At 47.9% G+C, this 27,294-nt stretch overlaps 1 protein-coding gene across 1 annotated transcript in view; it reads right to left on the reverse strand.

Moving 5' to 3' along the window:
• The window catches only part of ACSF3 (acyl-CoA synthetase family member 3), a 65,332-nt gene that overhangs the window by 17,700 nt on the left and 20,338 nt on the right, over positions 1-27,294 (reverse strand). Inside the window, exons 5-6 of the mRNA XM_063140902.1 lie at positions 22,932-23,044; positions 7,104-7,230 (exon numbers count right to left, since the gene is read on the reverse strand). Of these exons, the coding sequence (XP_062996972.1) occupies positions 7,104-7,230; positions 22,932-23,044 (240 nt within the window). The remainder of the gene's footprint in view (positions 1-7,103; positions 7,231-22,931; positions 23,045-27,294) is intronic.

Genomic DNA, 27,294 nt, shown 5'->3' on the forward strand with positions numbered 1-27,294 from the left:
AGTTTCTTCCATAGACATGCGCAGCACATTTCAATAGGCTGTGCATTCAGGGAATTTTATTTAGATATTTAGTATTATTTTCAAGGCGAACATTGATTGAATACTTAATCATAAAGGACATAATTTTTATTCACGTATTTATTGGACACTACAGACACTGATGCCCTACTGCTTAACCAGGGAAGGGCCAATGCAGGTGAGGGGAGTGAGAATGAGCAGATGCTCCTTTGGGGTGACACTGGCTGGAGGAGGGTCCTGTGAGGCGATATTCGCCTTCGAGAAGACCTTTTCTTGTTCTCTTTGAAGTGTGGCTCCCAGCAGAGAGACATTATTGCTTGAGACATTAGGGGGTGCCTGGGCACACCTGGCACACCCCTTGCGCCCGCCTATGGTTTCTCTGTTACTGGGGCCATGGAGGCTAGGGGGCATCCATAGGCAAGGATAAATTTAGAAAGAGTTCACACAGAGAAGCTACAGAGAGGTCAAGGCTGAGCAGGCATTAAAGAGCAGATCTCATCAGTCTGAGGCCACCACCATTCCATACACCAGGCCGGATGGGGTCTACCAAAAATGTCATTGGCCAGGTTGACTGGGAATGATGGGAGTTGCAGTCCAACACATCTGGAGAGCACCAGGATGAGGAAAGCTGCTCTAGAGGCGTTCCAGCAGTCACCACAAAACTCTCCCTCCTTTCAGCCGTTGGGTGTGTGTATGTCTTGCAGTGGGTTTGCCCTGCTGATAAGTCATATGCAACGTTTGCAGGAGATCATAATTAAGCAATAATCTTAAACAACAAAAATAGCATTAATCGAGTTTATGACTGGGAGAGACAATGTAAACAAACAGGGGAGAAAACACGTTGCACGCTAGGATTTTAATTAGACCCATTTCTATTTATAGCTCACATTGAACAGGCACAAGCGATTTCCATCTCAGGTGTGAACGCCCACGAATGGAAACAAACGCCTGCTTTGGAGTGGGAAACACCTGCTTCTCTCCGGGGGCTGGGAAGGTGCCAGGGAAAGCCACCGCCGACTCACAGCGTGGGTACTCCAGTGTGCCATGTGCTTAACCTCCTCTGTGCTGGTTGGCGTCAACGGGAAGAGAACGAGACCAACCAAGGTCAAGCCAAGGGGCTTCTTGGTTGCCCATGTGTCTGCCCCCTTAGGACTAAAGGGCAAAGGGATTGGAGGGGAGTTTGAGTAGAACCCGCAGCACCAAAAGCAAAGCAAATTGAAATTCTGTGCCAAGGTGACAACCATTGTACACCCAAATGGATCAGACAAACCTGGCACACCTGCCAATGTCATGCAATGTTTCCTGCTTCTAAGAGCCACTGGGGATGGGGCAGGCATTTGCTAAAGCTCTAGCATCCTGCCCTCCGACCGCTGGGACTCCTGGTCAGCCGCCTTCTGCAGTCCAAATCTTTTCAAGCATAACCTGCTAACCATGAGGCCTGGTTAGGCCTCATCTAGAGTATTGTGTCCAGTTCTGTGCTCCACAATTCAAGAAGGACGCAGACAAGCTGGAGCGTGTTCAGAGGAGGGCAGCCAGGATGATCAGGGGTCTGGAAACAAAGCCCTATGAAGAGAGACTGAAAGAACTGGGCCTGTTTAGCCTGGAGAAGAGAAGATTGAGGGGAGACATGAGAGCACTCTTCAAATACTTAAAAGGTTGTCACAGAGGAGGGCCAGGATCTCTTCTCGATCCTCCCAGAGTGCAGGACACGGAATAAGGGGCTCAAGTTACAGGAAGCCAGATTCCGGCTGGACATCAGGAAAAACTTCCTGACAGTTAGAGCAGTACGACAATGGAACCAGTTACCTGGGGAGGTTGTGGGCTCTCCCACACTAGAGGCATTCAAGAGGCAGCTGGAGAATGTTGTAGGGTGGATTCCTGCATTGAGCAGGAGGTTGGACTCGATGGCCTTATAGGCCCCTTCCAACTCTACTATTCTATGATTCGGAAACCCACCCATTTCTTAAGTGGATATTGCAGGTAGTTCCAAAGGTGCAGACAATGTTCTTGACCCTACCTTCTGTCTAATTCTGTTGGGGTTTCTTTGTGTCGAGAACTGGATGCACATTCTGAGGCTCATGAGGTGTGACAGCTGCTTGGGTTGGCCGTTCCCCTGATAGTCTTCCTAAATTGCAGTGTTAGGAAATGGTGGTGTAAAATATACCAGACCCATAGAGTTGTTCTTGTATCCTCTCTAGACCTTGAGCTTTGGGCACAATCCCCCGGGAACACACCACTAGCACAGCCAGGTATGCATCCCACAGAAAACAATGCACAGCACCTACATCGGTTTGAACCAATGGAATTGCCTACTTTGGGATGCACACACTGATGTGCTTCTGATTTATAGCGCAGTTCCTAAAACCAATGATATTCAAGAAGCTTCTCAGAATTTCCTTGGATATCAGCAACCATGAGGTGGAAAGGCAGAAAACTCCACGGAAGTCAAGGGATAGATTTTGCACATCCCTGCGGCAAATTCTTCTCCTCCTCCTAAGAATCTGTTAAATTTAAGCACCGCGTTCTGTGCATTTGCGGAAGCCTGCAGTATGCAAAGCCCTCATTTTGACCTATGAGAAGCGCATTTGAAAGATGGTTACTGTGACCTCTATAAAAGGGACCTAATAAATGCTCTGAATGCTAAAAGGAAGGTTATTTTGTTACATGCAAAAGAGCTGCATTGATCGCATTTGTTTTTTGGGGGGTATTTTTACGCCACTCAAAACCAGTGGAAGCTTAATAGAAATGAGTCACCGTTTTAAAGCCCACATCAAACAAGTTAAATAACTCTTACTTTCTTAACGACATATTAATCAAACTGCATTGATTCTTGAATCAGATTCTGTTCCCAGCCGAGCCCTCTATCTTCCTGGCCCTGATGCAGGCATTAAGGGAGTTTTATTCTGACAGATACAATATAGCAATCAATAAAGTCTTATTATATGGAGCTGATATACATGGATTTACTCGCAGGATTTATGCACTACTTTCAATGTCGGCACTATTTCATGCCTCTGCCTCAACCTGTAATTGAAAATAAATCTCTCCAAATACTCCCAGGTTTTGTTTCCTGGGTGTCTTGGCAAATGTGAATGGAGCTGGCATTTCCTTGGGGAGAACGTAGCCACAGGATCTCACCTATCTGTGCCATTCATGCTACAGAGTGCTTTCCCTGGGGGAGGAATCCTTTGCGCAGCAGGGAGGAGGCACGTAGGCATTCAAGATGAAAGCCCACCTTTCAAGTTGAACTGGTAGGTCCACTCTACACTCTTGTGTTCGTTTCCACTGGCCTAGGCAGGAAACGTTCCTGGCACATTATGTCTTTGGGGGAACACAAAAGCAATGAATGGATTTTCAAAGTGTGGACATGAGGCTCATGAGCGAGGACTGTTGTTTTTTCACACGGCCAATTCTTAGTACTCTGGCATTTAGCAAGTTTGTCAGGAAAACTGCCAACACAAGCAGCTGTCACTGTATCATGCACCTCGGGACGTATCACTTGGCTTACTTGCTTGAGCGACCTGGGAAATCCACAGGCTGCACGCATCTGGGTCACTTGCTGCAGCTCATGGAACACAGTGGTCCTGGTGAGATAGGATGTATTCATTTTATGAATTTATATCATGGCAGCGGGATGTACGTGATGTGTAAGGTCTTGACTAACCAAAGTGACCTTTCACACCCTTCACACAAATTTACCAACATATTCACTCATACTCAGTAGCATTCCATGACATCACAGAAGCTCAGCCAATGGCTAGGAGCGTTTTGCACAAACAGGCCAGCTACTGGCGGTTTATATGTATGGTTGTTTACTAACATGTCAAGACACAGAAGAACCTTGACATGTAATACAGAGTATTAAAAGTTTGCAACCGTTGTAAGATCCTTAACCGTCCCAAAGAGAGACACAGGCAGCTGCTGGATCACCTTTTATAAACACACACACACACTCCATTGATAGCTCTCCTTTTAGCCACTGGGCATTACCTCCTACTCCTGGGTCTCTTACTCGAACCCTGGTAGATGTCGGCTGCGTAGGACTTTGCGCTCCACCTTGATGTGGCTCAATCCATCACAAGGTGTAACGCGTTAGCGCCACCATGTGCTTTTGCTGCTAGCAATTATTCTTCATTTGCTGACCTGCTGGTTTCTGGGATTGTCATTAGCAATCAGCAGAATGCTAAATTATGGCTCAGAAGTTATTAGAGGCAGAGCAGCGCATCGTCGCCCGGTTTGTTCTGCTCCAATTGCATTCACACCCCAACCGAGCGGCCTGCTTCCCCACGCCCTTGAGGAACGCCTCGTCAGCAGCCTCACCACACTGGGGCCTTCGCCCAGGACAGCAAAGGGGAAGCACATCACGTGACTCCGTCGAGATGCAAGGTGGAAACACATCATGTGACTCTGTCGAGACACACGGTGGAGACCAGGTCTGGGGACCCCGGTTGCCTTTTACTCACACAAAAGAACTCGGATCCTGTTCACTTCTGCGTTTCTCAGACTCTCCCTTTAGAGGTGGGTGTGCCTCAAACAAATCAGTGCCCAACAATCCCAGGCGCCTGGTCGCTTGAATACTTAAGAATCTACTGCTGGCAAGGAGGGTTTTGAGATACCGCCCCCCCCCCCCCCAACAGCCTTGGCAAAGCTGTGTCAGTAAATGCCCTTGTTGCAGCTATAATCTGCCTCATTTGCATTCCTCGGGAATGCTGTGGCAGTAATTAACTCTGTTTAGCTCATTCAAATGCATCCTCTAGAACGCACTTAGTAGCAGTCATTTTGCAGCTACTCATAACGCCTCTCCCCCAACCCATAAGAGTAGATATTTCCCTGGTATTTGCCAGACTAAAATCTGAGAGTTTGCGTAGTCTGTTGTGGATAGCCAAGGCGGTGCGTCTTCTGCACACCTAACTGCCCAGTGCAAGCACAGAATTCAGTCTCCTGAGTATTTCAGTATCCTTTTTGTTAAAAAGAGTTTGTAGACCTTACCGCTACAGAGATAAGTTTGGAAACGCAAGGCCAGTGCCTGGGAAACCCGGAGAATACAACCGGGGTAGTTGTGGTTAGCAGAACTCAAAGAGTTCGCTATTCAGGTCGCAGGAGGCCTGCCCACAAGCCGTGGCACCAGCCGTCAGGGAGGCTGGGAGGGAGGGATGAAGGACGCATCTGTGTGTGCATGTGTGTATTATATGTGCAACCAGAGCATTGCACAGTCCTCTGAATAGCTAACAAGGCGGTCTGAGATTTGGATTTCGCTGTTGATCAGGCTTCAGCGGCCCTGGAAATATGTCCTCTAGCCCAACAGTTTCAAAGAATTCAAAAAAGAGACAGGAGGAAAATTGGGAAGGGGAAAATAATCGAAATGCCATCGCTCTCTTCCCATCTCTGTCAAATGAGATTAAGAGTGGAAAAACCGAAGGCTGCTGCGGAGACCCGTCTCCAACTCGCCTCTCATCTAGAGGAACCGTAGTTTTATCCCACCCTCAACTCCAGCCGGCATTTCTAGCTGGGAAGTTAAATTTGGCCCGCGAAAGGGTTAAGTTTAATTTATACCGATTTCCATTTAATATCATTCTCTCCCCGTAGGAGCCAGCAGCTGTGAGCTGATTGTAGTTTCTCATTATGCAGTCTGTATCGCTAATGGTCTGTGACAAAGGCATGCCATCTTCCAGGCCGTACCCGCGAGAGCCAATTAAACACACATACTCCCTTCCTGTTTGCGGTGCATTACAATGAAATTAAACTGAATTTCAAAATCATTTTCTCCTAAAGACATCTCTTTACAATAATTAATGCATGCTATTCCTTTGCATCTGAAATATTCATCAGGAGGGTCGACTTTTTTTTAAAAAATAAAATCGTGGGGGTTTTTTTGAAGAAAAAAAAAATTGCCCCGCAAGTCTGCAATGCCTGCCGGCATCAAGCTGCCAAGTCCCACCACTCCTCGCGCGAAGAGTGCAGCACGAGCCAAACTTGCCTGGCTACTGCTCTTATTTAAGTGACCACCCTCCACCTACCCCAAAAATTAGCAGAACACACGTAAAAAGTAAAGGGACCAAAGGCTCAGCCTGGGGCAACTGAGTCAGCTATAACTACGACGACGCTAAGCATTTACATAGGAGCGTTCAAAGCGCATTTTCTTGTAATCTGTACAACGATCCTGCAAGGTAGGTCAGTATCATAACTCCCATATTGCAGATGGAAGCCTGAGGCTGAGAGAGAGAGAGAGAGAGAGGGAGGGAGGGAGGTTTGCTAAAGGCCACTCAGCAAGCTATTGCAGAGGCAAGATTCAAACTGGGCACGTTTGCCAGTCACAGCCCCGATTCCTAAGCACCCTGCTCCATTAGCACTCTGCCTTGCATGCGCTTCCTTGGCCCAGTGGACCAAGAAGCAGCGCAGGAAGGTGGTGCCCCCCCCGCCCCGTGCAAACGAAGGAGTGGGGGGGGCGTGGAAAGAGGCCAAACTGATGGGAATGAAATTAACCAGACACCCAACCTTGTTTCGCCACCCCCCCCGCCACGTGATTAATGACAGGAGGGCTTTTTTTTTTAAAAAAAAGGGGGATGCATATCCTGTGTGTACATACTTACTTACTCAAACAGCCCACTGCAACTAATGAGAGTAATGGGAAGGAGACCAACAGACTTAAGACGCCAAACACAATTCTAACAGGTGCCTTTGCATTCCAGCGCTCTACTGTGGATGGCCTTGTGCAGCCAAATAAGAACATAAGAAGAGCGCAAGGCTCATCCCGCACTCTGTTCACGCAGTGGCCAACCACACCATGGCAGCCATTTTGTGAGAGTGCTCACGGCTCTTTCGAAATCCCACATGTACCCACCAATCACAAAAGCTTGGGTGGGTGGGGGTCCTGCCCTATAGAGTGCAGAGGTGCATACGCAGCTGTCCTATACGACCTCAAGCTATGAGCCCGATTAGCCCAGTATTGTCTGGGGAGATTCCCCAGGGTCTCAAACTACTGGCCCTTTTAAGTGGAAATCCCAGGGATTGGCGCTGAGAGCGTCTACATGCAAAGCAGGTGGTGGCTCTACCGCTCACCTTTTGCCCCACCCCAAGCAAAGTACCTGTCTTGAACCAGCCGTCAGGTGTAAAAGCCTCCTCGGTCTCCTTTGGTCTGTTCCAGTATTCCTGAAACACCGTAGGTCCCTTCACAAAGAGCTCCCCTTCTTTGCCGTCCAAACCTGGAGTCACCTAGGAAAACAGAGACACCACGTACTGTTGTTTGCATCCATCTCCCCAAAACAGCTGCAGTCAACTACTGTACCAAAACGATGACCAGAAGGATCTTGACCTTCCCTAGACAGGAAGCCTCCCACAAGCCCCCGGAGACCCGTGAGTTTGCAGATTATTGTGTCATCTGCCAGGAGGCTGCATCAACCCATTCCAGGAAGAAGAGGCAGGCATGAAACCCTGAGAAAAGGCGGATGCCTGTGGAGTGACAGCAACCTTCTCAGATCTAGCCTGAGGGCCTCCTCAGAGCACTTCCTCAGAAGGTGTTCAAACGGAGGTCCAGAGGACAGCAACAAGAGAGAGGGGCTTTTCATTGGTGGCCCCCTGGCGGTAGAATGCTCCCTCCAGTGGGGCCCGCCTGGCGCCAACTTTGTCATCTTTTCTGCTCCAGATCTAGACTTTCCTCTACTCCCTGGCATTTGAAGGCATATGGAAACTTTTAAAGCCATTGTGTTTAGCTATTTTATATGCTTTAATAATTTTGTTGCAAGCCGTTTTGGGTCTTTTTAAAGAAAAAGGTGACGACGACGACGACAACAACAACGATTTCAATAAATAACAACACTACTAATAGCCTGCTTGACAATACCCAGAGCAGGGATGAGCAGCTGGCAGACCACTCAGGGTCCAAACCTGGATCTCCAGGCTATCATTTCAGACCGCTGTCTGAGCTGCGGCAGAGCAGGCCTGTGCAGAAAGATGACCAAGCCTCAGATGACACTGTGCCACGACACGGGCTCTTGACCACAGGCCTGTCCGCGGACACTCCCTGCTCAAGCTAAGCGCCACCACTTCAGGAGCCTGAGGTGAGGGACAAACACCACCTTTCTACAAACTATGTGGAGAAAGGGGTTCAACAGGAATGATTTCAGGAGTAAAATAATGCGCTGTGAATTATATGTGCTGATGGTGAATTAATGTCAGAACGGGTGTTACATGTGTATAACTGCAGACAATAAATGCCAAGGAGACACGTGGGATTTTTGTGGTAGTAAAACAAACTGAATAAACATTTATTTCAACATTCACAAACTTTGTTTCCTAATAAAACTTGTCAGACCCTTGTTACAACCTCTCATCCAATCCTTTCTCTCTTCTCGTACACGCTTTCCTTTCTCTCACCCCTTCACTCTTGAACTTTCTTTATTATCAGGATTGTTTAATATTTATTTATTTATTTATTTAGAATATTTATATACCGCTCCTCATTGAAAAAATTTCGGAGCGGCGTACAAGGTAAAATGAAAATAAAAACAGAATAAAACCGTTAAAACAAAATTTAAAAATAAGCAAAAAACAACAAATATACACCAACTGACTATCTGAACCCTATACTCAAAAGACAACCCTCTTTACCCTGATCCTCTAATTCTCCCTCAAACCAAAGTACTTTAAAAACACCCCCCTTATCTCCTAAGTCATTCCCTTATATATCCTCCCTCCCACCTAAAATATTCAATCTCCACCCACAGAGGTCAACATTCTAAACACAATAGACTTACAAATCCTAGACATACATTAGGGAACTGACTTGTGGGGTGTAACGCCACAGGCACCCCAAACCGACTACTCCAAATTCGCCAGGGGTCAGTGGGCATATTTGGAATTTTGATACTGTGTCCAGGCACTGTCACAAAATGCCTGCCATGGGTTAGCTTCTCATTCATAAAATGGCAGCCGTGATGGGCATGGCCAAACACCCATTGCCCAGAAGGCAAACTGGTGAGACTAAAGGAAAAGTACCTTGTCCAAGAATCTGAGGACAAGGTAGAGGTGAGGTCTGAGCTTCAAAACACTCTGCCACTGTTCTGAGCCCAGGTTTTCTGTTCCAATGGTCATTTCACAGAAAGCAAACTGTTTTGGTTGAGAGATGTAGGACTGAGTGGCATTCTTGGAAATAAAGACGGCGCCGGAGGCTGGCACTTTGCTCTTCAACATGCCGGCCTCCCAGTTAATTTTTAATTTTTTTTTTTAAAAAAACTTAAAAATTAAATAAAAACTAGAAGGAGCAGGGAGGGACAGTCACCACATTGGAGAAGCCAGAACTATTTCCTTTTAGACCATGATGAAACGCAACTGCATTTCATCACGTTGGCAGCTTGGGGAATGAGCCACGCTGTGCTGCAATGAACAGAACAGTGTGACCCTTTCAAAAACAAACAGCCCCAAACAATTCAAATACAGACAATCCCACCCATTGGGAAGTTGGTGTGGAAGCCGCAGCCCAAACTCCCCAGCCAGGTGGGCGAGGCGGCGTTCCAGCAGCGCAGCGTGCCCTCCAAAGGCAGCATGGCTTCCCAATTCCTGGTCACCTCAACCTGGATCCTGGCAGAGACTCAACAACCCACCCCTCTCCCCTAATAGAATCATCGAATAGCAGAGTTGGAAGGGGCCTACAAGGCCATCGAGTCCAACCCCCTGCTCAATGCAGGAATCCACCCTAAGCATCCCTGACACATGGTTGTCCAGCTGCCTCTTGAAGGCCTCTAGTGTGGGAGAGCCCACAACCTCCCTAGGTAACTGGTTCCATTGTCATACTGCTCTAATGTCAGGAAGTTTTTCCTGATGTCCAGCCGGAATCTGGCTTCCTGTAACTTGAGCCCATTATTCCATGTCCTGCACTCGGGGAGGATCGAGAAGAGATCCTGGCCCTCCTCTGTGTGACAACCTTTTAAGTATTTGAAGAGTGCTCTCATGTCTCCCCTCAGTCTTCTCTTCTCCAGGCTAAATTTGCCCAGTTCTTTCAGTCTTTCTTCATAGGGCTTTGTTTCCAGATTCCTGATCATCCTGGTTGCCCTCCTCTGAACACGCTCCAGCTTGTCTGTGTCCTTCTTGAATTGCGGAGCCCAGAACTGGATGCAATACTCAGGATGAGGCCTAACCAGGGCCAAATAGAGAGGAACCAGAACTTCATGTGATTTGGAAGCTATACTTCTATTAATGCAGCCCAAAATAGCATTGGCCTTTCTTGCAGCCATACACCCTCCCTGGTTTTATCTAGAGCACAGCTCCTTGGCAGCGGGAACCTCCCTGTTGTGCCATTTCACAATGCTACTGCTAGCTTGCAAATAGTAAAACAGAAAGCCCGTGACGTTATCTTAATAGGATTTCGCTTCCTGAACTCACAGTGGCAGGAGCCAGGCTCCCCAGTGCCTGGGAAGCATGTGGACCGGTTCAGCACTATCAACTCGCAATGGTTGAACATGGTGTGGGAGAGTTAAATTGGAGTGTTCAAGATGCTTGTGAGCTACTACTGTTCATTTATAGTGTACCCACAGACTAGACGCAGACACCTCCTCACCCTCCCAAAATTAAAGATGCCCCTTGCTCCCGATGGAAGGGTCCCCTCTGCAGCCAGCTCGCTCACTCACTCTCTTTCCTTCTGCAAAATCTCCAAGGTACCCTTTTGTTGATACACCGGATCTAACTTACAAGCAGCTGTTGAAAGCATCAGATGGCTAATTGCACAGATACCCTATTCTCCAAGTGCCATATTTTAATGCACGTTTCAGCTGCTTTAATGCGTTCAAGCAACTTTAACATGCAGACACAGTGTGCCCTAGAAGGCTGGCGTTTGATAGCTTTTCCACCGCAAAACGGATTCAGCAAGCTGAGCTAGGCCAGCCGGCGCGCCAGATAAGATTACATTTGCCACGCATGAAAATAAAAAGGTTGTAATAAACTCTCTGAAGGAATAAATCCGGGTGATTATAAAATGCATATTTTCAATGCTTCAATTTTACCTCTCTATTAGCAGGCAGTCAAGGTGGCTAGCAGAGGTGAGAGCCATCCTCAGATACAATTCCCTGCCCATCCCACACTCCGCAGGGCTCAGTGGCTTACGAGCGATTCCTAGGATAACCTAGACCTTAAGCCGGCTGCGCTGCACGAACTACAGCGATGGAACATCTGACGGCCATTAACGCTGCTGGAGGCACAGCCCCGGGCTAGAGGGCACTTCACTCTCAACGGTCATGTCCTTAACCTGGCCAGGTCTTGCTTCAAGAACCTCCACTTGTCTCACTCAAGGAAATCGTGGCTAACAAACCCTTCCCCCTGTCCCCTGAGCCCAGGAAAAGGCGACGATCTTTTAATGCTACAGAAGCCACATTTTCCGTGGACTCGGCACTGCAGCTATATGGACAGGGCAACCGTTGCGTGGGTCCTTACCGCGAACTTCTCCCCAGGGTTTTCCTGATCGGGTCCTGTGCGACTGGCCTCATCCGTGCTGTCATTGCATTTTAAATGGTTTTATTTCTTGTGAGCTTACCCGAGAACTCTCTGGTAGGGCATGTTGGATCCTGGAATGGATCTTGGTTATGTTTTCCATTGCTTTGTTGATTGCTGAGGATCTGGAAGAACAGAGGACTCAGCAGAAACTTAAAGGTCAACTCTACACCTAGACATTGAGTGTCATAACTGAATAATTGTCTAACTGATTGTCTTCAATTAAGGGTTGCAAGGAGTTGCATCATTGTACAGGTTGTCTATAAAAGTAAATGTATTTTTCATGTTCATTATACTTCCCTGTCCCCTAACCAACTTGATGTGAGCTGTATTGACTGACCGTTTGTAAGTATTTGTATCTGTACTGCCATAACTAAATTATATATTTATTTGCCAGTAAAAAGGTTTATTTTAACCTACATGAATCTTTGTCTTAATTCACGTCTTTGCTGTCTCTTGGCTGAGAACCGCTGCAATCTCTGCTAGTCCCTGGAAGGCCCAGACAGAGACTTAACACAAAAGGTTATGTGCCAGAATCCCAGTCTGTGCCATAACTAATCAGCTTTTAAAGCCATAACTCAACAGGGCAGCGTATCACAGGACATGGGATACCACCACAGTATCCCAGCCTTCTCCAACTACAACTCCCACAATGCTCAGCCAGCATGGCCACCAGTTTGCAGCATATTATAAATACTACACACTATAAGTACCGTAAGTACATTAAGTAAGCAAACAAATAATGGCTAGCTCAAAGACCAGAGGCAGGATGCCTCTCTGAACACCAGTTGCTGGAGAGGAACCATGGCAGAGGGTCACTGGCCTACTTGTGGGCTTCTTGGAGCCACTGTGGGAAGCAGGTTGTTGGGCTATATGGGCTTCTGGACTGAACTAGGAGCCCTATGAAGAGAGACTGAAAGAACTGGGCATGTTTAGCCTGGAGAAGAGAAGATGGAGGGGAGACATGAGAGCACTCTTCAAGTCCTTGAAAGGTTGTCACACAGAGGAGGGCCAGGATCTCTTCTCAATCATCCCAGAGGTCAGGACATGGAATAATGGGCTCAAGTTACAAGAAGCCAGATTTGGGCTGGACATCAGGAAAAACTTCCTGACTGTTAGAGCAGTACGACAATGGAACCAATGACCTAGGGAGGTGGTGGGCTCTCCCACACTAGAGGCCTTCAAGAGGCAGCTGGACAAGCATCTGCCAGGGATGCTTTAGGGTGGATTCCTGCATTGAGCAGGGGGTTGGACTCGATGGCCTTGTAGGCCCCTTCCAACTCTGCTATTCTACGATTCTATGAAAGCCCTGAAAGAACTGGGCATGTTTAGCTTGGAGAAGAGAAGGCCAAAGGGAGACATGAGAGCACTCTTCAAGTCCTTGAAAGGTTGTCACAGAGAGGAGGGCCAGGATCTCTTGTCGATCATCCCAGAGGTCAGGACATGGAATAATGGGCTCAAGTTACAAGAAGCCAGATTTGGGCTGGACATTAGGAAAAACTTCCTGACTGTTAGAGCAGTACGACCATGGAATCAGTTGCCTGGTGAGGTGGTGGGCTCTCCCACACTAGAGGCCTTCAAGAGGCAGCTGGACAGCCATCTGTCAGGGATGCTTTAGGGTGGATTCCTGCATTGAGCAGGGGGTTGGACTCGATGGCCTTGTAGGCCCCTTCCAACTCTGCTATTCTATGATTCTATGATTCTTCTTAAGGGAGTTCTTGTGCTCTTACAAAGAATTAGACAAAATTCATGGCAGGCCAGTTTGTAGGGAGCTATTCAGCATGATGGAGAAGAATGGACCCCACCACCACGTGCAGAGGACATGACCCTCCCAGTAACAAACGCCAGTAACAAGCAACAGCAGAAGTCCGTTGCCTTCAGGGCATGCTGGGTGAACCCTCAAGGGCACCTGACTGGCCACAACTAGAGGAGATGGACTGACCTACTACCAAGGAATACATGGGCTACCTTGGTGCATTTTCCACTCCACCGTAAGCAGCAGAACAACTGGAAAGTGGGGGAACTCCCACAGCTCGTTGTATCCTGGCCTCGGGATTCCACCTGAAAGTCGGCCAAGAAATGTTTTATAGAAAGACTTTTGAAAAATACCAGGTAAAATCACTGGACCGAGGTGGGAGAGCAGAAATAGTGTGTCAAAGTCCCCTTTCAGTGACACTTAGTTCCACCTCTTGCCCTTGGGCCATGTTGTTGAAGAGAAGTGCCCAGCTCTGAACCAGAGTAACCTACGGTAGCTGCTAAGCTAAGTTGCTAAGGAGAAGTTGCAAAGTCGGAATGTCTGGGAGAGGGCCGGGGCATTCTTAGATAACCGAAATCAAGTGAATGTTCTCTCGAGGAACAGCGAGTACCTGTCTCTTTTAGTAGATGCTTGCCAAAAGAACAGAGCCATGTGCGTACTTTTCAGCCAGAAACTGGTGTATAAATACCTTGCTAACTCCTTTGCGAGGTAGGCACATGCTTTGCAGCAATTAGCTCCAGTGCCTCTTTATTCTGCAGAATAAATGCTGTTTGACCCATACTTCTTCTCCTCTCCTCCTTGTGTGCTGAATTGGACTTGGTACACCAGGGAACGAGCTATTTTTGCTACGACGTTGTGATGGGCACAATCCCAAAGGCAAATCTCTTGTGCAAGAGCCCCCTTGGAAACACCGCAAGAGTTGCGCAAGAACGCAGTGCATGCTGGGAACTTGGGCCATGTGCTCCAAAGGCGTGCCGGATGGTGCCTTTGCTCTAGAGGAGAGCCAGATGCACGCGGACATCACTATTCCCTGCAAAGAGCACGCCAAGGCAGCAAAAGTTTAAAAATGCTAATCTTTCTAGGGGGACGCGGTTGTAAACGTACCAGCTGTGCTCTCCACCATCACCGGCGGCGGCACACGGAAAAAGCAATAAAATTTAAATTTTAAAGAAGCACTTCCAGAATGGCATATTCCCACTTCCACCATCATCCCCGCCTAGCACTGGTTAAAAATGCAAAGGGTTTGCACTGCTGGTTTATATTTGCAATTAAATGATTACCTGAATCAAAGTGCTTAAGGAATACTAGGAAGTTTCTTCTTGGCAGGGGTGGGGTGGGGTGTTCAGCAGGAGAAAATCATCCCTGCTTGTGCCGTCTGCATAAATGAGTCATTTTATTAATCCGTTTGCTTAACAAAAAATCAGAAATCTGAATAAACAATTTTTAATCAGAGCGAAAACACACACACAGTAGGGAGCTCTTAGACGGTGCCTCCTCCTGGCTCTATAGTGCTGCATGATGCCGGCCACACAGTGTTTGCCACACTGCGGAACACTCACACTGGCAGCCATGCACACAACATTAGCCACACACTACTAATGCCAAGGGCAGACAGCAGGCGCCGAACAGGGGAGAGAGATTCAATCCTGGCTTGCCAGCAGTTCACCAGCAGCAAAACCCCAAGGTTCAAATTCTTAAAACAGTTCCCCTTTCAGGGGCAGGCATGACCGCTTTTCGGCACTGGACAGGATGCCGGCCACCGGCTTAGGTGGTTTTAAAAGGGGATTAGGCAAGTACAGAGGAGATGAAGCTACCAACGTCTGTTAGGAGGAAAGATATTCTGCAACCTTTTGTTGCAGGTTCCACCTGTTATTACTAACAGGGCTGCTCCCCTCCTGGGTTCTAGCCAGCCTCTCCTGCCCTCTTCCAGGGTACGCCATTCCATTTCTGCTCCCTGACAGACACAACGATTCTTGGCTACTGAGCGTTCTCTGTCTTCCTTGAGCTGCTTGGGGTGGGGTGGGGTGTCCTTCGTTCTACTTAGGAGAACGAAGCAAGAAGCAACATGTACTCTGGATCAGGACCCTGCTGTTGCTCCTGGGAGGGGTGAGGTGGCAGAGCCAACTTTAAAACAGCTGAGTTGCTAGCCAGCTGCTGCTCGACTCATTGCTGGACAGCTCCTCTGCTAATCCAGGATACCTGTATCTTCGCACTGCTGGACAGCTCCCCACCACTCAAGGCTGGTGGAAATGAAATGATCTTCCAACGCCCTACGGGTAATCCTACGAAATGCAGAAAGATTTTCTGGGAGGAAAACACAACGTCCTGCTGAGTCCCCAAACCCAGGTGGGATGAGAGACAGCACGACAGGTAGAGCCGGTCTCCCTCCCCTTGATCCTTTTACAATACACTGCCTCCCTCACCTGTATCCAGGGACGGGGGCAGTGCCAAGGTGGGCACGGCTGGCACCTGCCAAGGGCCCACATCCCAGCAGGGGCCCACTGCCAAGAGCCTGTTGAACCTGCCCTTCCTCTTCAGAAGGAAGGGCAGAGGAGGGCAACCAGGATGATCAGGGGTCTGGAAACAAAGCCCTGTGAAGAGAGACTGAAAGAACTGGGCATGTTTAGCCTGGAGAAGAGAAGATGGAGGGGAGACAGGATAGCACTCTTCAAATATTTGAAAGGTTGTCACACAGAGGAGGGCCAGGATCTCTTCTCCATCCTCCCAGAGTGCAGGACACGGAATAAGGGGTTCAAGTTAAAGGAAGCCAGATTCCAGCTGGACATCAGGAAAAACTTCCTGACATTAGAGCAGTACGACAATGGAACCAATGACCTAGGGAGGTTGTGGGCTCTCCCACCCTAGAGGCCTTCAAAAGGCAGCTGGACAGCCGTCTGACAGGGCTGCTTTAGGGTGGATTTCTGCATTGAGCAGGGGGTTGGACTCGATGGCCTTGTAGGCCCCTTCCAGCTCTGCTATTCTATGATTCCCTCCCTGTCCCCAGGATGCCCTATGTGAGGAGCAAGAGAAGCTTTGGACAATGGCGGTGAGGAGGTCAGACTCCCTGAGAGAGGGGACCCATGGAGGAAGCCTTGCCCAAGGGCCCTCTGTCCCGGAGCCATCACTTACTAGGGACACAACCCTGCCTGGCCCAGGGCAGCCTGCCCGTTGCAGCGGTTTTGCAAGGTGTGTGAACCAAGAGCAAAGGGCTGAATTCTGCATAAGGCTACCCATCAGGCATCAGGTAGCAATAAACTTTTAATCGCTGTCTATTTTGGCAGATTTGCTGGTAGTAAAACGCTCAGCAGCACATTACCCATCTCCTAGGCAACCTGGTCCCACATACCCACTTGTAATTAAAAATCCCCCCATACGCTCGCTTTCTGCGCAAGCGGCATTATCTCTGCCACGAGCTGCGTGTCCTGCAGCAGGTTACAGACGGCAATTGCGAGGCAACGCCGTTTCCCTCTCGCCGGAGAGAAGGCAGATTTCAGCTCCTTAGGGAGACAACGAGGAGGAGGAGGAGGAGGAGGAGGAGGAGGAGGAGAAAAAGTCACCCAAAGCCCAGACTGTAATCTGCAAACGCCACATTTCACATCTGGCTTTGCAACGGTAACTTTTCATAAAGGAGGCTGGGGAAAATGCGATCAATTCGCTTTTCATTTTGGAAGGTTTCACAATTTAAAATGAAGGGGAGAAAAGAAACAGGGAGAATAAGAGAAAGGTTTTAAATACCAGGCCCAATTTGTAAATCACTAAGAAACAAGCGGTTTATTTACATGGCTTTGAGTATTTGTAATGCAATAGCCAAACGATCTATGAAAAAAACCCTGCACAAATCTAAAAGTGGAGAGTCCCAAACCTAAAAATAAAATAAAATCATATGCTTGCAGAAGTGAACAAATTTGCATTTCACAAAACACTCCACATTCACAAGAGGGGTATCAGAGGCAGATGAAATGACCCAGAAATTTCCCGAGCACAATTTAAATCATTTTCTATTCTGTTTTAAAGAGGTGATTAATTTTAATTCACAGGCAGGCCTTGGAGACAGAGAGATCAGGAAAGGAGATGTCATGCTGGGATTTCAAAACCTGCATATTCCTACACCAACCATCTATCTATCTCTCTGTCTATCCATCTCTCTCATCACCCTGGCTTTTCTGTTTAAAAACCACACAAAGGATCTTACGAAAGTTTAAAAACAGGCAATATAATGTAACAAAAATCAACAGTCTTGGGAAGCCTTGGAGGGATGGGAGTAAATCCTTGAAAAAAAATGAATAAAATGCACATCCCGAAACAAATTCTAAAAACAAACAATCAAAGCAGCCGAATAAAAACAGCAGAGCTGGTTAGCAGGCTGCAATCATACGGTAAGAAAAGCCTACAGCGATAACTGGCTGACCTTTGTCAGTTAATGAGGCCCTTCTAAATCAGTAGGCAACTGCCCTGCTGAACCCCTCAGTGCACACTCTGTGGGGGTGCCCCCCCAAAAGTGTGTGTGGGGAAAACAAAATTCGATGCCAAACTGCTCTGTAATGCAACAAAGTGCTAAAAGGATTAAATGCAACTTGTTCTCAAGCTGTATTTGAGCTTCTTAGAGCTCCGTAGTGCTACAGGCACCATTCTTTTGGCTTACAACCCACCCACCCACGCCGCTGGTGCACGTGTAGCCTACAGGTCGTGTGTTGCCCACCCCTGTTCTAAATGTTTTCTGTCTCCGTCCTTTCCACGCGTCCACAAAATCAGCAGAAACGTGGGGCCTCCCAGGGGCACCACACCCACCTTTGGCTCCAGACCAGCCTGTTGTTTTTTTCACCTCCACCCCTGCAAGGAAATGGTGCAGGCTGGATAATGCAGAGAATGGCTGCGCTTGGCAGGTTGGGTGGGAGTCTTTTCTAACCCATTCCCTATTGTAAGCCTATGCGGCAGGGTCTTGCTATTTACTGTTTTACTCTGTACAGCACCATGTACATTGATGGTGCTATATAAATTAATAATAATAATAATAATAATAATGGAAGGGAAACAAATCCAACACTCTCGGTTTGTTGCATCATTTAATCACCCTCCAGCACAGCTCCATGCAATGACATGCGCTAAAGCAATGGAGACTGATATGAGGGGTGGCGGACTTGTGTCTCTTGGAAAGACGTAGTTTCCAAGGGGGGACCGTACCTGGAACACCTGCTTTATGTGCAGGGAGGCCCGGAGTGCTTCCTCTGGCATTTCAGGAGTGCAACCTCTGGCATTCCATCAAAGGCCCCTCTGCCTGGGATCCTGGGGAGCCACTGCCAGCCAGAGAGGCAATCATGAGCTAGATGGACCAAGCAGCAGAGGTCTTGCACATACCTGCTCCCCAACTTCCTTTCAACTAGAGTTGCTGGGTCTGAACCCAGGCCAAGAGTGTGTGCTCCACCGCTCAGCTAGTCACGTGCTCTTCTCCCACTTTCTGAAGCCCTGCAGCACCAAAACTGCTCACTCTCAAAATCTCCCAGTTGAGAAACGTGGCATTTCTGCACAGCTGCAAGCCCCGTTTTATCTGCTGACTGCGCCCCATTGTCAAGGCAGAGAGTTTGGCTCCCCTCTCCAAGCGAGTGTTTCTTTTCTTCCCTTCTTAAGGGGAGGGGGAGGGCGGTGGTGGTGGTGGTAGGGGTGGTGGCAGGAGCTTCAGAAACAAGCAAACTAACAGGCAGACAATACCCGCCATGCTCCAAGAGTTTGCAGGCTCCTGCCAGCTGGGAAGCTACAGCCTATGAAATATGCATTGGCAGCAAAGAAAGCAAGATGAAATATCCAGGGCTGGGTAACACGAAAGAAAGAAAGAAAGAAAGAAAGAAAGAAAGAAAGAAAGAAAGAAAGAAAGAAAGAAAGAAAGAGTCTTGCACACAGTTCTGTCAAGGTGAGGGAGAGAGAGAGAGAGAGAGAGAGAGAGAGAGAGAGAGAGAGAGAGAGAGAGAGAGAGAGAGAGTCCCAGAAGTGGCCACAGGAGCAAAGAGGTTCCCCCGCTAAAATGCTGCATTCTTGAGCAATATGCAAAGAGGTGAATAAAGCCAAATGAAACGGACAAGTTTGGAGGCGGTGGGAGAGATTCTTCTCTGCTACACTGAATAAGGGAGCGGGGCGGGGGGGGGGGGCTTGTCTGGGCACATCCTGCACTGAGCCAGGATTAGGCCACTTGCATGACAGCTGAAGATGCAGTTCTGCAGGGCAGGGGAAACATCTCCCAACTTCTCTTCAGTTCCTCTACCAGAACACGCACAATACGCACACCCTTTTCTAGGCTTGGTTTGCAGGAGAACAGGAGCTGCCCAGACCTGGTGTTGAAAGGGAGGGAAGCCGTCCATGGGTGGTGTTCTGCTACTGACAGCCAAGGAGAACCTGCCCCGATCAGAACAACGGTCCATCTAGCTCAGTATCCTGTTTCCAACAGGGGGCAGCCAAGCACCTGAAAAATGTACAAGCAGGGCCTAACCGTCCCACTCCAGCCCTGCAACAGCTCACAGCAAAAATTCACAAGTACAATATTCATGCCACTGTTAGGCATCATGGCTGAGAGACTTACCCTCCCCTACATTTGCCTATTCCCTTTTACATAGGGTGACCATATGAAAAGGAGGACAGGGCTCCTGTATCTTTAACAGTTGTATTGAAAAGGGAATTTCAGCAGGTGTCATTGGTATATACAGAGAACCTGGTGAAATTTCCTCTTCATCACAATAGTTAAAGCTGCAGGTGCCCTGCCCTCTTTTAAATCTGGTCATCTAGTATAGCTCTTGCACCTTTAACTGTTGTGATGAAGAGGGAATTTCATCAGGTTCTCCACATATACAAATGACACCTGCTGAAATTCCCTTTTCTATGCAACTGTTAAAGATACAGGAGCCCTGTCCTCCTTTTCATAGGGTCACCCTACTTTTACAGCTCTCTAAGCCCGTGGCTGTATCACTGCATCTCGTGGCATCAAATTCCGTTAACTTAATACAGAAGAAGGGCTTTTTTTTTCCTGTTTTGAATTTACTGCCATTGGAGGACCCCAAGTTCTGATATTCTTAGAGAGAGAAAATATTCTTCCCACACTCTCTCCATAACCTAGGGTGACCATAGGAAAAGTTAGACAGGGCTCCTGTATCTTTAACAGTGGTGTTGAAAAGGGAATTAAATCTGGTCACAGTATAGCTGCAGTATAGCTTCTGCAGCTTTAACTGTTGTGATGAAGAGGGAATTTCACCAGGTGCAACATGCATACAAATGACACCTGCTGAAATTCCCTTTTCTATGCAACTGTTAAAGATTTAGGAGCCCTGCCCTCCTTTTCATATGGTCACCCTACATAATCCATGTATAATTGTATAAGCCTCTATAACACCCCTCTTCAGTTGCCTTTCTTCAAAGTGAATTAGGCCCAAACTTAGACTTCCCTTGTAGGGATGGTACGGCAGGTCCTTCATTATTTTTCAGCTCTACAACTTCCTTTGTGAGATGGGGTAACCATAACTCCCCCAAAGTATCCCAGATGTGGCTGCACTGTGTGGATTTATGTAGGGCAGGGGTGGGCAACTTGAAGCTCTCCAGATGTTTCAGCTAACAACTTATATCACCCCTCACCATTGGCTATGCCAGCTAGGGCTGCTGAGAACTGAAGGCCAAAACATCTGGAGGGCCATCAGTTGCCCACTCCTGATTTAAGGCCTTCAATATACCAGCCATTCTATTTTCAGTCCCTTTCCTAAATAACCTCTGGCACAGAATTTGCCTTTTTCTCCACTGCAGCACAGAGAGTCACCATTTCCATTTCCATTTATTTATTTATTTATTTATTTAGAATATTTATATACCTCTCCCCATTGAAAAATTTCGGAGCGGTGTACAAGGTAAAATGAAAATAAAAACAGAATAAAACAGTTAAAACAAAATTTAAAAAGAAGCAAAAATCAGAAATCCAAGGCTGCATGTTAAAGAAAGGCTTCTTGGAATAAAGATGTTTTCAGGAGGCGCCGAAAGGAGTACAAGGTTGGAGCCTGCCTGACCTCCAGAGGCAGGGAGTTCCACAGGAGGGGCGCCACCACGCTGAAGGCTCTGCCCCTGGTGGATTCCAATCGGAGGATGGATCTATGTGGAACCACCAGGAGTAAAGCCTCGGATGACCTCAATGACCAGGCAGGCTGGTAAGGGAGAAGGCACTCTTTCAGGTATCCTGGTCCCAAATTGTTTAGGGTTTTGTACACAAGTACAAGAACCTTCAACCTGGCCCGGTAGCGAATAGGCAGCCAGTGCAGTTCCCTCAGCAGAGGAGTTCCATGCTGGAAAGGGGCAGCTCCAGACAACAGCCGAGCTGCAGCATTCTGCACTAGCTCCAGCTTCCGGAGCAGCTTCAAGGGCAGCCCCACGTAGAGCGCGTTGCAGTAATCCAATCCATTCAGCTCGCTTATCCACCAAGACTCAAAATCTTTTCCCTGGTTCATCACCTTCACTTCAGTATAATTAACAAAACATTTTGAATAATAACAATAACAACAACAATAAGCCTTTTCATAATGTGCTGCTTTTAATAATGTATTAGTTGTAGGTGGATAACAAATAAATAAATTTATTATTATTATTATTGCATCACATAATATATACATGATGAAGAAAACAAGGTTCCATTTTAACAGCCCCATCTATCCTTCGTACAATATAGTAATTTCTAATTTGTATATGTATTGCAAAGACATCAATCACAATCAAAGTAATGATTTGTAACAGCGTCAGAGCTAGGGCTGCTGTTGCCCCACCCCCACCCCAATTCTGGTCTGTTGAGGGCAAAAGTATAGGATGGAGGTTAATAACCAATGAAGTCGAAGAACCGCTAGAGTCAAATCGGAACCTCCGGATGGTACCGTGGTTCATGAAAGGGCTCTGTCGGCTTCCTAATGAAGCAAAGTGGGAGGAAGAAGGCAGAGAGAGCCAGAAAACTTCCCGCTAAGTAGATTATTGATCTTTGGGTGGTGCCAGAAACTAGCTTTGCAAATTGCATCAGCTTTTCGGCCTCACCATCGCACGGCTCTCAGGCTGCCAAGTGCAACTTTCTGATGTGAGCGTGAGAAGTTCTTCCCACAGAATTCCATTATATTTATAGTTCCTTTATCTTTCCTTTTGAGGTACAGATTTAATTATGATTCTTGTAAGCTGCACTGAGGAATTATCAGAAACAAAAAGCTAAATAAATTAGGTCATGTTTAAACATTAGTTGTTGTTAAAACTGTTAACGTGTTACGGTTTTTGAGGGACCGTCCATTACTGAAGATCAGCGTCTGAGAAGACGTCCCTTACTCATTCCTGGGGTAGATTGGGGAGGGGGGGATTCTATGGTGACGCTACCTCAATGACAGAATTCCCTTTGCCGAAATACCCACCAGGTGCCTTGTCTTTTATCTTTTTAGGCAACGAGCCAAAACCCTTTCTATTTTTCTCATGCTTTTGGCCAGCAATAATACAATCTTTGTTGCTACTTTAGTATTACTGCTAGCTCTGGTTATTATACTGTGTTTTGAAGGGTGGCTTTTTGCTTAATGTAGTGGTTGTGGTGGTGGGGACCTCTGAAGGTTCTCATGGCTTTCCTGCCATCTTTGGCCCTCCTGTCCCAACCAGCCACAAGCTAACACCTCGCTCCCCATCCGCACGGCCGTTTTACCTTTGTGCTGAACTCATCGCCTTCAGCATGGACGGTGTAGGAAAGGCCATCCCTTTGAGGACTTTCCGTGGCGATGCGCACTTCTACCCCAGGCAGCGGAGTCCCCACTGACCCTGTCAAAGAAAGAAGGGGGCAGTGAAAGCTGGCAGAAGGAGCCACTGGACAGAGACCAGGCTCAGCAACAACCACGGGTCAGGAAGTGAGTCACCACCATCAGGAGCCTGGCTTTCTTTAGCACAGCCTTCCTCAACCTGGGGCGCTCCAGATGTGTTGGACTACAACTCCCAGAATGCCCCAGCTGGCTGGGGCATTCTGGGAGATGCAGTCCAACACTTCTGGAGCGCCCCAGGTTGAGGAAGGCTGCTTTAGCAGAAGGTTGTGGAAATGGCTGCTTTATAGCCACCATTTGCGTAAAATTTGATTTCTGGAAAAACACGAGTCACCATTTTTACAAAAAATTGCGACTCACTGAAGGGAAGCTGCCGGGTGCTCGTGGACGGGTCCAGTAAGAGCTGGGAGCTTTTGAGCAGATCCGGGGGAACCAGCAGGGGTGGCGGTCCACTGAGCACGTGGAGAAACCAAACGGAGGTGGGACCGCTCATCCCTACCATACTTTAGGGATGAGAACAGAGGAGACAGGTGAGCCGGCCAAGGCCCACACCCTGCAGGAAACCCCTGTCGGAGCTGGGAAAATCAGCAGATGGTTTCCTGTTGAGAGTAGAGCAGGGGCGTTGAACTTCTTTCAGTCTGAGGGCCAAATTCAATTTGGGAGAAGCTCTCAGAGGTTACTGTGCCACGACACAGGCTCTTTACAACAGGCCTGTCCGCGGACACTCCCTGCTCAAGCTAAGCGCCACCACTTTAGGAGCCTGAGGTGAGGGACAAACACCACCTTTCTACAAACTATGTGGAGAAAGGGGTTAAACAGGAATAATTTCAGGAGTAAAATAATGCGCTGTGAATTATATGTGCTGATGGTGAATTAATGTCAGAACGGGTGTCTTGCTATTTACTGTTTTACTCTGTACAGCACCATGTACATTGATGGTGCTATATAAATAAATAATAATAATAATAACTGCAGATGATAAATGTCAAGGAGACAAGTGGGATTTTTGTGGTAGTAAAACAAACTGAATAAAAATTTCTTTCAATGTTCACAAACTTTGTTTCCTAATAAAACTTTTCAGACCCTTGTTAAAACCTCTCATCCAATCCTTTCTCTCTTCTCGTACTTGCTTTCCTTTCTCTCACACCTTCACTCTTGAACTTTCTTTATTATCAGGATTGTTTAATATACACCAACTGACTATCTGCACCCTACACTTGAAAGACAACCCTCTTTACCCTGATCCTCTAATTCTCCAGCTGGGGTCCATGACTCTCCTCCCTCGTCCCATGGAGCACCAGCAGTGATGGACCAGGTGGAACGCTCAGCAGCATTGTCAGAGCACCTGCACGGTTGCCAGTTTCACCAGGGTTTATTCACAAGGAAGGGTCTACTCATGAGGAGGAGGACCCAGCTTTAGGCAATAAAGAAGCAGACCCAGCGGCAACTGGTGAATCAGGGTCAGCAAGTATCTCAGCCCTCAAGCCTTCATCCAGATCCTGAGCTCCTTGCTCTATCTGTGGGCTCAGAACAGATATAGCGACCCCTGCTAGCAGACCAAAACACCCAAGGTTGCTGGATACCCGCTGAGGCCAAGCAGAACATGACCTTCTGCATTTGTCTGGGGTGACACCAGTTGCACCCTGAAAACTGGGCTGGCTCCATGACCTGTCAACAGCCTGTTCATGTGAATACATCTGCAGAAAGCGGCCCATGCAAACGTGTCCTAATTGGCAACTGGCTTTTGGATTATGGCCACGCCGATCAGGAAAAAAGGGATTCTCCCTTCTACAGACATGCAGGATCTGAAAGCACAGTGGTGTTTTGACACAGTTTCTTCCAACGCCAATTAAAGAAGGAAACAATGGATTGTGCTTCTTCCCGAATAAGCTGTACAGATGTGCCTGATTCACAACAGCTGCATGTGCTCTGAAGACATGATGGAGGTCTGCATCAAGGATATGCAACGTTCTTTCCCCCTCTCCCCACTCCAGCGAAAAACCAAACAAAAGTCTCTTGCACTTTAATTCCGTTCCCATATTGCCAAAATAAACGCAACATATAAAAGAAGCCCCCGCTGAGAGCTGACTTATCGCACTCTTTCCAGAAAGGGTCTGATTTTTTTCTTTTTCTTCTCTCCTGACCAAAAATGACAAACCTTTGAAAGCAGAGGTCTATAAAAGGCTGGGAAATGCTGACAATGTTAATTATAGCGATACCAGTACGACAGTGCAATTAAAGCCTTCGAGTGAAGACAATGACTTGCGCTGCTCGGGCCCGAATGAAATTTGAAAATTAAGTCTGCAACGGGGAGTCCAATCTGGCTCCTCAGCGATGCAAGCAAAGATGGGAAGGAAAAGGGAAGGGGGAGATTCCATCTTAAGTAGATCTAGAGTTAAGAAAGCAAAGCAAAACCAGACCAGGTTTCTCCTTATTCCTGGCCAGCATCTCACTATAGAACTGGAGAGAATTAGCTGCTTCTTTCTTTCTCCAATGGTTGATGAGCTCCTGGACATTTGACAGGCTGCCCGCCGAGCTGAGCATCAGCTCCGGCAACCCAAGACAGGCAGCCGTCAGAGAAGGGAGCAACCCTATTAGACCTCCACCGGTCACCCCCTCCACCCACCCACCCTCCCTCTGTTTAAGTTAGTTGTCAGTTCTTCCCTGATAAATTTAATTGGCCCTGCGGTCTGTGTCCTTTGGTATCAGGGGAGCTGGATGCTGTTATGCGTGGTGGTGTCCTGGGAGAATTGAAACAGGCCAACGATAAGGCTCCCAGCACTCTCCCTGTCAACAATCTATGGAGTCCCCGCTGTAGGAGCTATTAGCCGCCTCTGATCTAAACCTCCAATTAAAGTGGTGATTAGGCCCAGTGAGGCATTCGCTGGCCATGAATTATTCATCTCCCTTCACAGTAACAACACCGGGGGGGATTCGAGAGAGAGAAAGAGAGAGAGAGAGAGAGAGAGAGAGAGCGCTGCAGAAAACAGAAGCATTTTAAGCAGGGTTTTAACCGTGTACAAGCAAAACATTTATCTCCAAATCTTTCATCTCCTCTGCTTTCAAATGGAAGCCTTCCCGGGACCTTTAGATCTCGGCACCTTGAGAGCAGAAGTGTCAGGGACCTTACAGATGATAGAACACGGTCCCTGGAGCCAAGGGAGGAGGCAGGCGGAGAGGGAGGCAGGAATGTGGATGCCTCTGCAAAAGGCAAAGATGGCAGCAGCAGCAGCAGCGGCAGCAGAGGAAGACATATATAAATATTTTGCCAGTGCTATAAAATAAATGCAGGGTGGAAAATATACTGCGTACACGCGTACGAGTGAGGAAAAGCTCCAAGCCTCTCCAATGTGCCTGGACACAAACGCTTTTCCTTGTCATTCCAACAGAGGAAGCAGATCTGTGGGGCACATTCCTTTACACGGGCAGATATGCCGCTTCCTTTGGGATGCATGGGACACCCTGGAGACAGGTGGGGCCCTTGGATTTTCGCTGGGCAGTTTCCCCACGGAGGTCGACAGAGGGTACGAGTCACAGGTTTCCTTGAGTGCCTTGTATCTCTGTTCGCCTTCCTTCCAAGGGCCATTTTTAATATGGAGCTCAGCTGTCCCGGCGGGGGAGCTTGGGCTGCAGAGAGAGGTCCGCGCCTGCATGCATGGAGGCTCCCTGGGATCTGACTTAGGGTTGGGTTTTCTTGTCCTGCCTGCTGACTCCGTACCCCGCGGTGCCAGCTGTCCACTCCTGAAGCTTTCGGTTGTTCTAATTATTCTCTTTTGTCTGTGTTGTTTCAACCTCAGCATCTCGCTTCTTTTTCATCTTTGTCCCTAGGGAAGCTCTTGGCATGCACGCTGCTGCTGAACACGAGCGCAACGGAAGAGCTCCCGTGGCACTGGGAGCACTTTTAGACTGCCACGGCTGCCGTATCTGAAGACCTTAAATCTGAAAAAGGTGCAGCTGTATGTGCAGGCTGTTTCATCCCACCGTCTCCTCTGGTCAGCCATAAAGAAATCTGGCTGCAGCTGGTTTTATCTCAGGTACCTCTTTGAACGTACTATGATATGATGGCAGAAAAACCTTCCATTCCTTTGGGGAGCAATTTCCAGGTATCACAGCTGATGATGCATTTGAGGGTGAGAGTTTTGCTGGTCCAAATAATGCCCCCGCCCCCCAAAAAGATCCCCGGGGGTGAGTAGGACCAGCCGGTAGGCACCATGCAGAGAAAACAGGTAACATCTCTCCAACATCAACAGCGGA

The sequence above is a fragment of the Elgaria multicarinata genome, chromosome 14 (assembly GCF_023053635.1).
Source record: "Elgaria multicarinata webbii isolate HBS135686 ecotype San Diego chromosome 14, rElgMul1.1.pri, whole genome shotgun sequence".
In the NCBI taxonomy this organism is placed as follows: Eukaryota; Metazoa; Chordata; class Lepidosauria; order Squamata; family Anguidae; genus Elgaria; species Elgaria multicarinata.